Source organism: Gavialis gangeticus, unplaced genomic scaffold (assembly GCF_001723915.1).
Source record: "Gavialis gangeticus isolate Ggan-Ray unplaced genomic scaffold, GavGan_comp1, whole genome shotgun sequence".
NCBI lineage: Eukaryota > Metazoa > Chordata > Crocodylia > Gavialidae > Gavialis > Gavialis gangeticus.
This window is the reverse complement of record NW_017729025.1, coordinates 112,192,428-112,209,654: the sequence shown is the minus strand read 5'-3', so window position 1 is coordinate 112,209,654 and position 17,227 is coordinate 112,192,428. Positions and strand designations below refer to the sequence as shown.

The window sequence follows — 17,227 nt, the reverse complement described above, 5'->3', positions numbered from 1 at the left end:
TGAGTTGGGGCTTTTTTTTTCAAAAGTGTGGGGACCTGGGGCGGGTGGGGCAGCCATGGCCAGGCTGAGAGAGGGGGCGGGGGATGGGCCTGGCCTGGCTGATTCAGAGATTCACCAGCAGCTGAATCTCCAAATCAGATTCAGCCAAATCGATTCAGGACAGAGATCTGAATCACCAAATTGAATCACTGTCCCCTGGAACACCTGAATCCAAAGCAAATACTAGCCTCTTCATACAGGCCTGCTAGATACTCAAGGAGCCAAAATGCAGGAGCTCCTGAGTTCTAATCCCAGTTTCCTATTCACTCACTATGTGCTCTTGGATGATTTACTTCATCTCTTCCCTGCTGTAAGAGGACAGAACTCATTGAAGCAATTATGACACATTACTGCTGTTCCTGCCACAGTCGAGTTTGGCCTACTCTCTGTCCCTGCCACTGTGTACAATGAGGCTACTAATGCTTCAATATGTGCCCAATCTAGGAAATTTATAGAAACCAAGTTGTAGCTAATGACTTCTTTACTCTCATAAACCACTTCACACCTTTCTGCAAATGATAACAGATGGGATTGCTTCATGCTGCTCTTTCACGCTTCAGTGAGAAATGCTTACATTGTTGCTTACTGTTCCAAGAGCCCATAATCCAGATGTAAATCTCCTTGATTTCTTGTTTTATGTAATACAAACAAGAAAATGCTTTTCCTGCAAACTCAACTCAGTTTCACAGAGACAAATTCGTATTATATGCATATTGGGTTGGTTTTCAAGAAGAGCTTTTTTTGTACTTTCAGACTGGCCGCTCATAGGAAGGAAAACTCTTCACCAGAGTCTCTCAAACCACTGAGGGGATCAAAAGTGCTTGCTGCCTCTGCCGTCCCTGTCGGAAATGACAGTGTTTGATTGATCTTTTTTGTTAATTCCTATGAGAGGCAGATTTATATACCATAAAACCCCAGATCCTTGAATTCTGGAAAAAGACTCAGTTTAAATCCAAACCTGGCATCAAAAACTTCCTCCTGCTTCCCTCAAAGAGAGGACAAATTGTTGTGTACTAAGGTGACGAAAAAACAAAGAATAACTTTCCCAGAAGGTTCTGAGCTGATGTCAAAGAAACCCATGGACCTTCAGGTAGAGATAACCCTTTGTGTTTTGAAGCAAATATGTATTCCTGTTTTTGCCAGAGGTCTTTGAAAGGCAAAAGGTACAGAATCCTAACAGAAGTACTTTTGAGTCCTTCAGTGACTGTTTGAGGAAGAGGAAAAATCATTAATGTAAAGCAGGGGAGGACTCCCACAAGATGGCTGTACATAAGACAGCTGTTATGTCAGCAGCAGGTGGATTTTATTTCATATTGCAGGAGAAATTTCCTTGAGCAGTCAGTATACCTTTCAATCAAGGGCTGAATTTCACAGTCATGTCCTAATCATCTCCCTACATGACTAGTGAAGCCTCTTGCACTCTGGTTTTCCTGGAGTATTCATGTGACCATGTAAACCCCAGGTTAGGGTCCCTTCAGCAGTTCCCATTCCTGTATCTTGTCCTTATGGTATTTAGTTTAATAAACATGTCCTTCTCTAATCATCTGACCTGGTTTCCTGTTGTTCCCCTCCTCTACATCATCACCAGTATCAATTCCCTATGTACATGTCTACAGAGCAAAATCAGCATGCCAGATACCAGCACACTCAAACAGCTCACCTGACAGCTCTACATGCACTAACCCTCTAATTCAGGGCCAGGCAAAATACAGCCTGTGGGCCAAATCTAGCCTGCCAAGTGATTTCATCTGACCCACAGGCACGCACCAATTAATTGTACCCCACCCAGCCAGCACGCTTCGCTCCTGCCCTCACGCATGGAAAGGCCACAGCCCTGGCCACCATGCACAGCTTCCAGGCAGAGCCACTGCTGTCACTGCTGCAGTCGCTGGAGAACCTGGCCTCCAGCAGCTCCTCCTCATGTCTCTCATGCAGCGTTCGCTCTGGGCAGCAGGTAGAGTAGTGGTGGTGGGTGGGGGGAAGCTGCATCTGGGTGGGAGTGCAGAGTGTGGGGTTGGGGATGGCAGGAGCATGGAGTCTAGGGCCCACACGCAGTGAGCGGGCAGGAGTGTGGAGCTCGGATGGGCAGGGTGAGGGTGTGTGGGGTTTGTAGGGTGTGAGGGAGGGTGGGGGAGCATGGGAAGACCCCACACGCCCTCTCCTCCAATGGCACACAGCCCCTACTGCTGGCAACAGCATAGCAGGCAGTGGGACCTTAGAGTGCTCCTGGCCCACACACGCACAGCAACCTAGTGGCACATGCTTCCAGCTAGTTATGGGAGCCACACGTGGTGACAAGGAGTGGAGCCCAGCTGGCCCGTCTCTGTCACACAGGGCTCCCTGCAGTTCATGTGCAGCTCCTAGGACTGGCACGCCACCGTGGGGGAAGTCCTGCGTGACACAGCCGGTGGCCTGGCCCCGCTCCCTGCTGCCACATGTAGCTCTTGAGACTCTGCCAGAAATGGTGGGAAGCCCCACTCCCTGCTTCCCAGTGGAGTCCCAGGAGCTGCACATAGCAGTAGGGAATGGGGACAGGCCACTGGCTCCATTGCATGAGGCTTCCCCCCAGTGGCATGCGAGTCCCAGGAGCTGCACGTGGAGTGGCCTGCCTCTATCATGGGGAGCCTTGCGTGATAGAGGTGGGCCAGCCTGGCTCCACTTGTTGCCACCACATGCAGCTCCCAGAACTGACTGGAACTGTACACTGCCAGGCAGCTGCATCTGCGTGGGCCATGAGCACCCCAAGGCCAACACCTGCTGCTGCTGCCACGGGGTGGGGTGCATATGGGGTCCCCACACATCCCACCTTACCTCACATCCCACACACCCCACACTTCCATGCCCTGCCCACACCCCCAAGAAGCTCCTCGCATATACACACCCCAACATACCCCACCCTCCCCACACATAGCCACACCCCCTCACAAACCCCACGCACACACACACACCCACCCACACATACCCGCTGAACCCCACCATACATTCACCCCTCCACCGCAACACACACACTCCCCCATACACACCTCCCCACACACACACCCATGCATAATATATAAGACTAAGACTATTTTTTATCTATTATGCAATCACCTCTATAAGCACCAGACAACCACACATAAATCAGGACAAAAATATCTTTTGAAATAAAATTAAAATATGTTTTAATTATACTATACTATACTAAAATAGTACAATATGTTATATTTGACTTTTAGTATATATTTTGGGGCTTTTTCTGGTTCCAAGCTGGTAACCCCTCTCCCCGCCAAAAAGGAACACTTCTGGAGGCAAGGGCCAGGGGTTAGGAGTGGGTCTTCTGGTCCCAAGATGGCGACCAGGGGACAGGGCACCTGTCAAGGGGTGGGGCTGCCCTTGTGCTCCTCAACAGGTCACCAAAACTCATTAAGCAGCCCTCCAGCTGAAATAATTGCCCACCCCTGCTCTAACCAGAAGTAGCACATGCATATTTATACAGCACTGCAGACTGGCTAACTTCCTCTGCCTCTCAGCATATAATTTTCGTATTAAATAAATATACTGTATTTAATCAATTAAAATCATGCTTTAGGGCTTCTAATGGTTCCTGTCAGGTAGAATTTTTTCTCCTTCAAATGCATAACATGGCAGTTGAGCTTTGGAGCGGGGTTCTGCCACCTCTCCCCCTGTAGGTTAGACTGTAGGTACAGCTAGAGCAGCGGTATTGGTACTTCCATTGGTACCAAGAACTTCTCAGATGGCCAACTAGTTGGACAGACTGCCAGGGACCATTGTGAGTTTTGTGGGATTTTCTGCCTTCCTCTGCAATAAGGGGCAGTCTACTTGTTAGCATTACCTGGGCATATTTTATCTAACAGATTCCATGGCACTGCAGGGATCAAACCATTGCTGGTGATCTTATCTCTTCTACTCGCTTGAGGATCGTTTTAGACTCAACAACTATGACATGGTTGCCTGTCACTGGAAAATACTGGCCTTAATGACCTGGGTGGTCCTTACGTTCATATCATCCTTTGTTCAGTATACTCCATATATAATACAACACCAGGTCCTCTGAAACACACAGGGTAAGTCTACAGCGCTTCAGTACTTACATTATCACTAAAGATCCTGGTTCTCTCAGGTTTAACAAAATCCCCAATTTTCAGTAAAAAAAAGTAAGTCCAAATCCACATTTCTCTATGATTTAAATTGAACACCACTAACATATAGATATATATATATATTAGTTTCATTTTAATCACAGAAAAATGTGGATTTGGGGTTGCTATTTTTAAACCAAAAATTGGGGATTTTTTAAATCAGAGAAAACCAGGATCCCTGGTTATCACAAAGGTGATGTTGCTGTCAGTAGGGTGAAAGTGAGATCAGGGGTCATCAAGGTGACTCTATTACTTCCATTTTGGGAAGCAGTATGCATGGAGCAGGCATAGCATGCAACATACACTGCTGAAATACTGAAGTGGTGTCGACCAGTTCTTATTCACATTTTTTATCCTAATTTCATCCCTTACTACTTCTGTGATTCCTTCAGAGAATGAATATTAACAATGAATATTCCAAGTCTTTATCTTCTTTATGCTTATATCAATGGCATAAAAGAAAATCAAATCAATCATAAGCCACTAAGCCAAAATCAAAGCCAAGCCCTAAACCAAAGCCACTAAAGTACGCATGTGTGTTGAAGCCTCTCTTCAAGTTATATGCAGAGACTAGCTTCAAAGCAAAAGTCCCAGCCACTTGAGTTAAAGTACTAAAGTCCATATCAAAGGCACCTAACTCCAAAGCACCTTTTGAGAATTCATCAGCAACAACAAGCTGATATATATAACAACAAGTCCTCTCGTATATATTGTGTTTTTATCAGAATAAATAACACTATGATTATACGGTACACAGACTTTGTTCTCATGAACTGTCCCTCATGCCTGCCACTTGTTACCTTTACTATTCTCATAACAATTACATTTTAAACAGCTTCATTCATCCCATTCATTACAACTTTAAAGCTACTCAATGGCCTGAAATCTGATAACATATGAATTGATGCTTTGTGGTCACTCCAGTCTTTTGCCAAAAGGCTAAGCTAAGATAAGAACACCAGCAATACCCAATGTTAGGGGTTTTATGATATCCTTCTGTGAGCTATGCTATCATTCTGTTCTTAATACAGGGGTCACATTTCATGGATTTTAAGTAACCCTGCTGCTGAACCCCCTATGTCAAAGTCTCAAAGGAAGTTTAGGTTATTTAGAGAAAATCAATTCTATACCAACAGTTAGCTGAAGACATCACTAGGACCCAATGGCACATGAGAGAAAGCAAGTTTTTTCCCTAAATCACTTTCCTGCATAGATATATCAGCAGATATATCCACCTACTAAATAGTGAAAACTACTTGAGTGGAACAACAAGGGTGCCAAGGGAAATGACACTTGCAAGTTTGGTCTCTATATCTAGAAGAGATGAAGCAAAACCCAAATTCTGAACTCACAAGTGAAAAACAACCTTCAAGTACAACATACTGAAGGACCCCAGAGGCATGCCAGAACTTACAAACAACTGTTCATTATCATACCACCCAGTGACCAAGGTAAAATATTTCTGGTGCAAAAAATAAGAAGTATCCAGCAGGATTGAAAGTGTCACATAAAAAGAACCAGCTTCACTTTTGTAGTGAAGTATTACCAGCAGAATACTAAAACTCAAATATCCAAGAGCCTGCAAAAGGAATGTGCAATAGCAGCCAGCTGGAGCTGTCACTTGTGCAGCTAAGTCCACAGTAACTATAGCCTATGTTTGACTGTTGAAAAATTCATCAAAATGGCCTGCGTTTTCAGTTTGCTAACAGCAAGAACTATAGTACTAAACTAAAGAAAAAGAAAAGGAAAAAAATACAAGTGCACACATATATACATATTATGTATGTTTTTAATTTATATATACATAGAAACTAAACATCTTCTAAAAATCCTGAAAAGGTCTATTAAAGAAATCTGTTTCCTGACATAATTTTCCAATAGCAGTAAACATAAAAGCTAATGAAGAATAGGTTTTCATACCTGATGAATCTCTTGCCATCCATTTTCATCTTTGCAGCTGACTGTAGCATGTTCATGAAGTAACAGTTCACAACAATATGGATCCCCTCCTACTACAGCGGTATGGTAGAGTGGGGTTAATCCACAGCTGTCTTTGTAGTTAGGAGATGCTCCAAGCTCTAAAAGGGTCTATAAGCAATTACAGATGGTAAGCACTGTCCTTATATTTCTGAGCATGTAACTAATTGAGAGAGAATCTATATCTAGCATTCTTCCCAACACAGTGTTTACTGGGAAGGGTGTTCTTGTTACTGTTTACTTGAGGCAAGGTAAAGACATTTATAAGCTGGCTGAATGGGCTATGGCACAGGCACCTGAAATCCCCACCACTGGAGCAAACAGTGGTGGGAGAGTTATGGTTTAGTGCCACTGGCCTACAGTGAAACACACCAGTGCACCTTGGGAAGGACCCTAGTAGAAGCAAAAGTCCCAGTTTCAGTACTCAGGGCATATGTTGGAGTACCAATGATAAAATGAGTGACAAAGACTATCCACTACCCATCCTGTTATTGATTTCCAATGTTCTAATAATGCTTATATCACTTTTGGAACATGCATGCCTCTTTGGTGCCTTATTAAAATATTGTTCAATTTGAAATTCTGTCCAGAAGGAAATAGGGAGTATCCTAAGCCCTTTATTTAATCTAATGTCAAGAAGTCTCATAAAAAAAAGTCAGAACATAAAGAAAAAAGCAGAAAGGTCAGCACTGACAAGATAAAATGTACAATCTGCACTACTGGCATTCAGTTTCAAAGGGGGAGAAACTGCAATATTGCTACTTCCATTTCCTGCAGAGATATCTTCCACCATCTATTGACAAACAAAGTTAAGTTTCACCAGCATGTTTTCCTAGCAAAAATGCAAGCTTCTGAAATTAGGCCCTGAACCTGGTTTATGATTTCTTCTTGGTGGAAGAAATCATAAAAGATAAAAGCCAAGCAAGCACACATTAAAAGATCTGCAAAGGACAGTACGATAATTAACTCCAAATATTTTTCTTTCCATATTGTTTAGTATACAGTAATGTATAATTTGCTTCTGAAAATTTACCTTGAGGGTCACTTGGTTCTTGGCTCTAGCTGCTTTGTGCAGAGCTGTCATTCCATCTTTGGCTCTGAAATCCAAATGTGCCCCTCCGTTTTTCAGGGTTTTGATCACTTCTACTGTATTTTCAAGCTGTGCTGCCAAAGTTAGTGGTGTGTCTAAAGGAAAGAACGAAATGTGTGAAAAACATTGATAAGTAACCTTTAAAAAATAATATTTGCAAACTTTTCAAAAAAAATTAATTATCAGCTTTTAGGTACAAAGTACAGTCTTAAGGAGGCTGCTCCCTTCCTGTATCAGAATCACAGTTCCACTGAATCTGAAACTTTTAAGGTCTTCAAGATAGGGTTTGGCTTGATACATATATCTTGTGTGAAGCCAACCCAGGATGCAAGCCATTTTATATGGTAACTTTTATTAATCTCATACCTCCACTCTCCGGGTCATGATAGTTCGGATCCAGTCCTCTGTCTAACATCTTTGTGATTTTTTCCACAGAGAGGTGGTGGACATGATCCATGAATTTTCTTAAATTAGCCTGAAACAAGAAGAGATGACTGAACAATCTTCTGACAGCATGAAGAATATAAGTTATGAGTGATATCTCGGCTAGTAAAAAACATTACAACTCCATCAACCTCAATGGAACAGTGCCACTTTACACTGATATAGATCTGGCCCTAAAACTGTAATGAAAAGCATATAGATTGCAGAATGCTATGGTGAAAAACATAAAACAAGAATATATTACTTTCACCATCAGAAAAAAAATGTACTGGATGTCAAATTCAAAAAGATATAATAATGAAAGAGTGACAGACAGCAAAATTATTCCAACATGTAAGTGCATCTAAAGATTTGTGTTCCTATTTTAAAATACAAGTGGCATGCTGTAAGTGTGCCATATTTGTATAATAGTTGTGTCAACTTTATATACAAATTACTTATAAATGCATGGTATAAACACAAGTAATCTATACCACAACTAAAAGTCTTGGATTACATTCCCTAAATCACTGGCAGCCCCCAAAGCACTTACTCGTGGTCTGCAGAGCTGGCTACTCACATGAAGCAGGACTTCCCCTTCTTTCCAGCTGCTAAACTATATTACATATTTTCCTCTATTACTGGCTATTTAAGTATTTGTGATTTGTTCCAGAGATACTAAGTCACTGTGAATGTGAGGCACACTGAGCATGTCTACATGTAATACTACATCACTATAGCAACACGCTACAGCGACGTAGCGTCCGTGGGCAAAAACCATGACATCGCAGCAACACTGCTGTAGTGACGCATTCCCTTGGTACAGCACATTGCTACAGTGACGCAGCTGGTAAAAATAACCATGCACCACATGGACAATGCAGTACAGGCTGTTATTGCACCATCATTTAGTACTTCCAAAAGGAAGTACTAAATGATGGCACAGTAACAACAGCATCTTAGGGGCATGTGTAGATGTGCCCACTGTTCACTTAATCAGGCAGGGAGACTCCAAAAAACAATTTTGCTCTCTCTATATGGCATAAGGCAGCACAGTGCAGATACTTTAGCTTTTGAGCCAAAAGCAGAGCAGCCACATTAGTGCAGTACTGTTTGTGGGTCAATAAGCAATAAAGCTAATTAGTCTGAATAGATTCCCACATCAACACACCTATACTGCTTCTAGTCAGGGAGCTAATGCACACTACAGCAGCAAGATACATCTTACAACAACGTCTTGCACTGGATAGATATATCCCTTCTATTTGGTTGTGTTTCACGCTTGTAAAGGTGTTCAAGAACCTCTCATGCACCGAATATAAAAGCCTAACTATGCAGCCCTTATACGAACAGGTCGTTTGACTTTGGCAGCATTATCCACATAAATAGGTCACCAGGTTCAGGGCCTAAAATTACCCAGGCGGCACTCTACATATATTTTTTGGATTGTTGTTAGTATCAAAGGATTCTAAGTAAAGGGTGACTGAATCTAAGTTACAACTTTTCCTGCCAGACACAGGGGGAAAAAAAACAGATGCTTTTTCTCTTCCCCAGTCAGCTGGACTGACCTTTGTATGAAGCTTTGCCACCTGTTTTTCATCCAGATTGAATTGCTTATATACTCTCTTCTTATATCGGAACTAATAGGGAAAGAAAGAAACAAAGTCAATATTTCATATTTTATCTGAGAAAAGGTAAAAAAGATCAGAAATTATAAGAAGGAAGTGTTTATTAACCAGCATGAAGATCTGGGCTAGCTTCAAAAAAAGGCTTATGAGTTCTGTTTAAATAAACAATAAGCACCAAATGTTATCGTGCATCAGTAGCAGCAGTTGTAGTAGTGAGTAGTATGTAGAAGTAGTAACAGCATAATCAGAATTTTACAAACCATACAAGCCAAGTTCATACTCTGTGTAAAAATACTCGAATCAGTGAAGTTACATGAGGAAACAGTTTGGCCCCTTGTGTCTACACAGGCTAGAAATACTATTAAAAGAACCTTTCCCTAAAGGTAATTTCAACACTTTCATTTCAAGCCTTGAAAAGAAAAAAAAAATCTAGAAGTAGGTAAGATTGTAAAAGCACGTACTTTTCTGAACTTCAAAAATAGGTTACTGAAAGTGCTTCATCATGCTGTCAAACTTTATAGTTAGGAATAGTTCTGCCAATGCTAATGCAACTGCTTTTGTAAATAAGGAATGTATATATGGCTTACAAGATCCACTTTTTTGAGCTTTGGCAATTATTACTGTTTTCTGATCCGTTTGTCTACCAGTAGAGCAGCCAGATCAGCTGAGAAATCACAGGTCATTACACAGCGATACATATTTACCACTGATCTAAAACACCACAATTTACATCTAATTAGAATGCTAAATATCTCTCCTCTGTGATTAATTGGTTTTGATGTCAAACATATTTTTAGACACAGATTTTTTTTTCCTCCTCTCTTCTCCAAGGATCAGATTTTGCCATTTATGACCCCTCACTATATAGGACTTGCCCTGGCCCAAAAGGACCACTAGGGAGATTGTGCTCCTTGTCTATGAAGATGCATAATCTGCTTTAACCTAATGGATAAAGCAGGTCATTAGTGTCTAGTGTGCTTACCCATCTCTGAATACCAGTGCATAGGCGACAGAGCTATGATCCTATCTCCTTTACCACAAGCAGTGTGCCAAACCTACTGCCTGACAGCTCCTATACACGTGCAGGGAGCCAGCTCTGACATGCTAGAAATTCAGCGCGCTGGAGCAGACTTGATTAATCTCACTTAACTGAGTCTTCTGAAGCACGGAAATAAATGCACTCCAACAGACTCTGGTGTCATGTGTATCAGTGACCCTGTGCCAAAAAATGGTGGCAAGGTGCTTTGAACATGTGATGCTCAGGTACTTTTAATTAGTGGGGCTCACTAATTAAAGCACCACCCCCCACCCACCTCCTGTAGCACATGTTAAAATGCCCATAAGCTTTTTGCACAACTATGCACGAGGAGAGAGGATGAAGCTTCCTGTGTGCCCCACCAAAACAGCCCCTCATTACTGGGTCCAGAACATCTCTAAATTATGTCTGAAGTACTTTAAAAACATGGACTCTTTGGCCATTTGCAGACATGCTCATCATTGTCTAAACCATGTTAACTGATTTGTACACAGTTCAAATCAAGTCTGAATTTGAATAAAGGGTTAATAGTCAACCAAGGGGGTTTGCCCTCTTCTTCAGAGACCAGTAGCTTGTGTGCTTGGGCAGAAGCGGGGGCTTAGTCAAGATACTAATACTGAGTCACAGTAAGGTGCTGTTGGCACATTTGACTTTGTAAAGGTGTTACTTTGTGCCTCATAGCCTCTGTGGTGTTGCAAAATCCAACTAAGTTTCCGTTGAAGGGATTGATATTTGCAATGCTTATCTGCATTCCTAAGGAACCCTTATCTGAGTTCCTAAGGGCTCTTTTTCCTTAAAGTAAGGCTAATGTTAATTAATACACTTTAAATTGCCTAATTTGGACTGCCCTAGCTTGCATTAACGTTAATAGTCATTCAGTGAGGATTAGTTAATTTGGACTGGAGCCAATTTTGATTTGGACTACAGGCATCCACACATGTATTGGTTATAGTTTCGGCTGTAGTCCAGATTAAGCCTAGACAAACATAACGTCTATAAACGACTCTTTTTTCACCTTTCTTTTTCGTGGTATTTCTTTCTCATTAAGATCCTCCAGGAGCTACTGTTCATGCTCCAAACAAGCCACAGTTTTCTCTGAACAGGTTGCGAACAGACAAAAATAGATCTCTGTTTACGAGGTGGAACTGACAGGGTTCAATGTGTTTGCTGGATAGAGAAACCTGAAGACCAGCATTTCAGTAGAAGAGAAGGCACCAGTTATACAGAATTCTATAGCACGTGTACTTTGAAAAAAAAGAGTAGACTTGAACATTGTAGTTACTTATTTTTCTTATGGCTAAAGTAAAGATGAGTGACTGACTCTCAGATTTACATTGGTAGAATAAAGAGGACTCTAAACTGTCTCTTTCTTAACCAGGGTTTTCTCTTGTTTCCAATGCTTTTACACTGCTGTAAATCTAGTGACTTCAGACCCGCAAATTCTATGGGATTTTTTTCAGTAAAGATATTTTTAGGCAAATGTGATGAACCTATCTGACCCCAGACACCTAATGGATAATGTACTGGCCTTGTAAACCAGGAATCATGGGGTCACGTCCCATCTAGAGTGAAAAGAAAATAGATTCTGACATCTTTTCAAAATAATCTTGCCTAAAAAATTCATGGCATCCCCTTAATGGGAGGTTTTCAATGTTGGATAGGTGTCTAAACCTGGGCTGCTTTAAGAGCAGCAAATCCTGAATCTATGCAGGGAGTTAGATCAGATGACCCTGGGACTCCCTTTGTACTCTAATGCCATATCCACACAAGCACAGATGTTTGCTTCCCCAGGGACAAGCAGCAGCAGCACACCTTGTGCTGCTGCTGCTTGTCCCCGGGGAATGCCTGTGCTGTGTGCCCTCTGACATGTAGCAGGTTACCCCAGGTGGGGTGGGGTAGGGTAGACTGGGGCTGTGCTGGCCCCAGCAACCTTGCCTGGGTTCCTGGGGCTGCAAAAGTGGCAATCCTGCCGCTCAGAGCCTGCCCAGAAGCCAAAGTGTGGCTCCAGGTGGCTAGGTTCTGGTTTTGGGCAGTGTATGCTGCCCCCAAGAGTGCCACCCTGCTTTTCTTGGGGTGGGTTTTTCTCACTCTGGGATCTCCCGGGGTCACTTCCCCCCCCCCTGCCCGTACTGCTACCTTGCAGCACAGAGAAAAACTGAACGTGCAGTGTGTGGCACTGCAGCCATGTCTGCGGTGCCACATACCACACTGCCACATGCATTTGGACATGACTTAAGATTCTATATTGGTTGGAAGCAGGAGGGAAGATTCCTTACAAAATCAGAGTGGCACATGTAAATTATTTAATAGTCTCAATAATAAACATGTTGAAGTAATCTGTTTTCCTAACTTCTCTAAACTTCTCTCAGGTCTTGGGCACAGGTGCCATCAAGCATGACTCACTGCTACATTAGGGTTGCCTTCTAAATTGGAAACAATGTAGCTGCATTCACACAGCACTTCAGGCAGGTTAATTACTAGTAGCATTGCCAAGTGACAGTGCCAATTAGTGTACCCCTGTGCTAATCAGTTTGCCCACAGAGCCATGCAGACACCACTTGCAGGTTAGGAGGCAGTCAACATGGAGCAGTGAGTGCTGCTGTCAAGCACAGTAAATTTACTATATAGACATGGCCTTAGTTAAATTCCCAGCAAATATTCCCCCCACCCCAGTTGCTCCTTCTCAAATTTCTAATTGTATCCTATTTAAATTTGAAATCTGCTATAAGAATACCTCGAGCTACACAGAATCCAGTCTGGAGACCAAACACTTTTGCAGGGGAAAATATTTGGGTTTGGACTTTCCTGCAAGCTGTTTTAAGACTATTGCTATTTTTCTTAACCTCATTGGTTCAGGGATGTCTCAAATAATAGGAAAATATTTAAAAAAAAATCAGCACAAGAGATGACAAGAAGAATCTGGCATGAATAAAGATTGGAAATTAAAAGATTTTTAGCCATCAAAGAAAAGAGGTCGTAGAAAAGCCATCCAGTAGGAGAAGCTGGAACAAGAAATATAATGGATTTTAAGATGAGAAGCCCATGAAAGATACTGTATGACATTGGTGCCTGTACTAGCAGAGGCTGGCCATGGGACACTTTCTAGGATAATCTGAACATGTAGTTCTAACAAATTCCTTTCCATTGGTAGCACCCTTCTCTATCCTGCTCTGTTCCTGAGGCACACTGAAGAGAGGTTTTTTGGATTTTTTTTTTACTAGGACACTTGTAGCTGTGAGAGATTAGAGAGATTAGAGTGGATATGTTTGATCTTTTTGATAAATGGTTGCCTGCTAATGCAGAGGACTTGACTCAACAGACCATAAGTCCTTTGATGTTCTGTGTTTCCTTTTACCATTATGGAAATTAAATGATTATTAAAACACAGGTGGGAGAAGCAAGAACTCCTTCACCAGCTAGATTTGGCTTGGACTTTCTGTAAGTTCTGCTACACAGTCTTCCTCAACTGAAAAAGCCCATGTATCAAAAATGGCAGTTAAACAAGTAAGGGGTTACTTTCATTGGGGATAAACTATCAGCCCCTTCAGTCCTCTCATACTTCAAGAAGACTATTTCATTTTCCTAACATAAGTTACCTTAGTTCATGCCTCCTCTTGGCTGCTAGAAAACTGTATTTTCCAGCAGCTAATCTTTATTGAAGGACAGAAGATTTCCAGCTCACCTGCTAACTGAAAGTCCAGTCTGAGCTGTGAAATGTAGTTACCACCTTGAGCTTCTCTACCATATCAGAAACTGCTATCCTTAACCATCTCTCTTTACCTCACTGACCGTGAATCCTGTTCCAAAGGAAGCCTTCTGAAGAATATCCTGGGACTAGGTTAGAGGCTTCTTTCACCACCACTAAAGGTGTTCTTGCACTTTAGGTGATGGGCAGGGTGTTCAGTTACTAGAGCCGTGAGAAATTTTGGCATCCGTTTCATTTCGGAGGTGCTTCGGGCTGTTTTGACGCCTGAAACACTGAATCTGAATCGAAACAGAAGACTCCAAAACAGCTCCGAAATGAATCAGAAGGCTCTGAAATGTTTCAGAAATGTTTTGGAGAATTTTGGAGTTTTGGAGCTGGGCTTCCAGAGAAACAAAAACTAAGAAGAGGGAAGGAAAGACTGCTCTGATATTGACATCTAGCTCCTAGTTTGATTCCCCAGCTCTCTGATCATCTCCCCAGCTCTTCCCAGGGAGAGCAGGCCTCCAGTCTACATATGGGGTTTCAGCAGGCTGCTGCTGAGCACCAAGAAAACTGTGATACTGCCACTGGCCCCACCCTGCAGCGGCAGCCTCCTGAAACCCAGTGCACAGATTGGGGGTCTGCACCTACCAGGAACAGCTGAGAGAATGATCAGAGGACTGGGGAATCAAACCGGGACCTGAAGAATCAAACTGGGAGCTGGGGAATCCCTGCCACACAACCTGGCTCTGCAGGGAGCAGAGATCCACGCCAGGGTCTCCCCCTTCCCTGGACAAGCCACCCACAGCCCCATTCTGCTCCCCTCTGGGGCCCTGCAGCCCCTGGCCCCAAGCTCCATCCAGCTAGGTAGGGATGTATGAAGCTTTTTTTGTAGCCTATTCAAAACAGATTCAGCTGAAATGAAACAGGACAGTGATCTGAAACACCAAAATGAATCGCTATCCTCCGAAACGGCTGAATCTGAAACCAAATCGAAACACAGCCGTTTCGCACAGCCCTATAGTTACATCCTCAAGGAAATAACCCTCCCTTTAGCCACTTACTCATTCCCACTCCATGTGCATCATCCCTAAAAAAGATGTGGTGAAAATGCATGGGGCACTGCAAGCCACCACTCTTGAGCACACCAGAAAGCCAAGTCCCAAGGGTGGTGCCAGGCATGCTACCACAGCATACTCACCACATCAGTTCCAGGGTTGACATGACTGGACCAGGAACAGAATGAATGAGGCTTATTTTCTTGGCAGTGTGACCAAGGGTCCAACTACCACCATCACTCCATAAGAGCTGATACACAGAAAGTCATCAAACCTGATCCTGCAACTCTTACGTCAGAAATTCATGTAACAGCCTCGCTGAAGCTCTTACTTGTGTAATCTAGCTTTGAGATCACTGCTTCCTGATTGCAATTTAAATCTATTTCAGATTCTTCAAATAAGGATATTGGATATATCATGAAACAAGTATAAATGTTTCAAATATCAACTTCTATAAAAATAGTACAATTCTATTAAAATACCTCTAAGGAGGGAACACCTTTATTCACTGGTTGTGGATATTCCCTAAGAAGTCGTTCCTCATCCAAAAACTTCCCATCTCTTCCATTGCTTGCAGGCTGGAACAGCCCATAATTCAAGACATCTTTCAAACTCTGATTCAAAGTACACAAAATTCGCTGTTTTGCTACCCACACTGAAGATTCCGGATTAAATCGAATGCACTTCTGTAAAAACAAGGGGAAAAAAACAAGCTATAAAACATGTAAGAGATTCTAAAGAGCATTCAAAAGTTATAAAAATCCATCAAAGAAATGTTTGGAGTGCATGCAAAAAGCATGTATGTAAATACAAATTAAATACAGATCCAAGATGAAATACGTAAGCATATAACATTCAAAAAATTGTTTAGTTGAAAAACAGTAGGTTACAACTTCTTTAAGTACTCCATTTTCATGCACTCAACCTTTTTAGACAAAAAGAAAGAGAAGGAAATTTATAACCTGGGCTCAAAATAACTGAGATCAGCTAAAATACATTAAACAAATTAAACTGGTACTTGTCAGCACCTACCTGCATAAGAGACTGTAAATCTCCATTTAATTAAATTCCAAGACAAAAGTACATTAACAAGGAGATTAGATTTCAGACATTCAAACACAAAAGCACCATAAAACAAAAGGGCATCCAGAATTCTTTCACAAACTTTAAAAATAATCCCTTTTTTCCATAAATAGGGTCCTGTTTTTCTTCACCTCTTCCTTGGCAAACCCAGTAAAAGGCCCTGTATAGGGGTCCTGAGGCAACCTCTAGGTTCAGCGGTGTTCTGGTAACCAGTGTGGCCCCAGGAATAATTTACACTGAAATTACAGTATCTTGTGGCCTACGAGTGGCACTGCCCAGAATCCCATGAGTGCTATGTGCAGTGGTTCTATCATTTCTCACCTTGACGGGTCTCTCCTACCCCCTGCGTTGTCTTGCAAAGACCCTGACATAGGGCTGTTACGGCAGCTTTACGACATTCTTTCACTACGGGAATTTTTTCTAAAAGTGCTAAGGGACATTTTCTGCTGATGAATATTTCTTCAGCAGCAGAAAAAGTCCGCTTTTCCCATGCATGGGAAAAAATCTCACTATAATACTTCAGTTAGTTCACTCACAGGCAAATGGATGTAGGATACCAAAACACACATAACAACCTTAACTCTGACCACAATAACGTGAGCTTAGTTTATAAATGTGTATCAGTAATTCCTGATTAGGCCAGGTCTATGGGCTTACCAATTGCATTCTTCATTTTGCAGTTCTACATATAGCTAATGAGAACAGAAAAGTAAAGAAAAACAAAAAATGACACCTTTATGGAAAAGAAAATTACTTTCCTTAATCTCATGAGTCTTGTCTTAACTTAAGCTGTTTCAATAGCATGCTTCTCTGCAGTATTGTTATGTTATGTATCTTTCTCAGTTCTCTAGAGAAATGTGTATAAAAAACTGATAGCTTGACAATACATTATGCAGTATTTGATTACATTATGCAGTATTGACAATACATTATGCAGTATTGACACTTCTTGACAATACATTATGCAATTCTGAAAGTGCAGACCTCTGATTTCAGATATCTAGAACATTTGGATAACAAATTTGAATGTGAACAAGTCAACATTGTATGGCTTTTTTTTTTTTTTTTT

The 17,227-nt window shown here is 42.0% G+C and overlaps 1 protein-coding gene across 4 annotated transcripts in view; it reads right to left on the bottom strand.

Moving 5' to 3' along the window:
• Positions 1–17,227, bottom strand: part of SHANK2 (SH3 and multiple ankyrin repeat domains 2) — an 856,646-nt gene that overhangs the window by 653,783 nt on the left and 185,636 nt on the right. For all 4 annotated transcript variants that reach the window (XM_019519421.1, XM_019519422.1, XM_019519423.1 and 1 more), the window contains exons 4-8: positions 15,558–15,761; positions 9,237–9,308; positions 7,612–7,720; positions 7,189–7,340; positions 6,099–6,266 (exon numbers count right to left, since the gene is read on the bottom strand). In XM_019519421.1, coding sequence (XP_019374966.1) covers positions 6,099–6,266; positions 7,189–7,340; positions 7,612–7,720; positions 9,237–9,308; positions 15,558–15,761 — 705 coding nt within the window. The remainder of the gene's footprint in view (positions 1–6,098; positions 6,267–7,188; positions 7,341–7,611; positions 7,721–9,236; positions 9,309–15,557; positions 15,762–17,227) is intronic.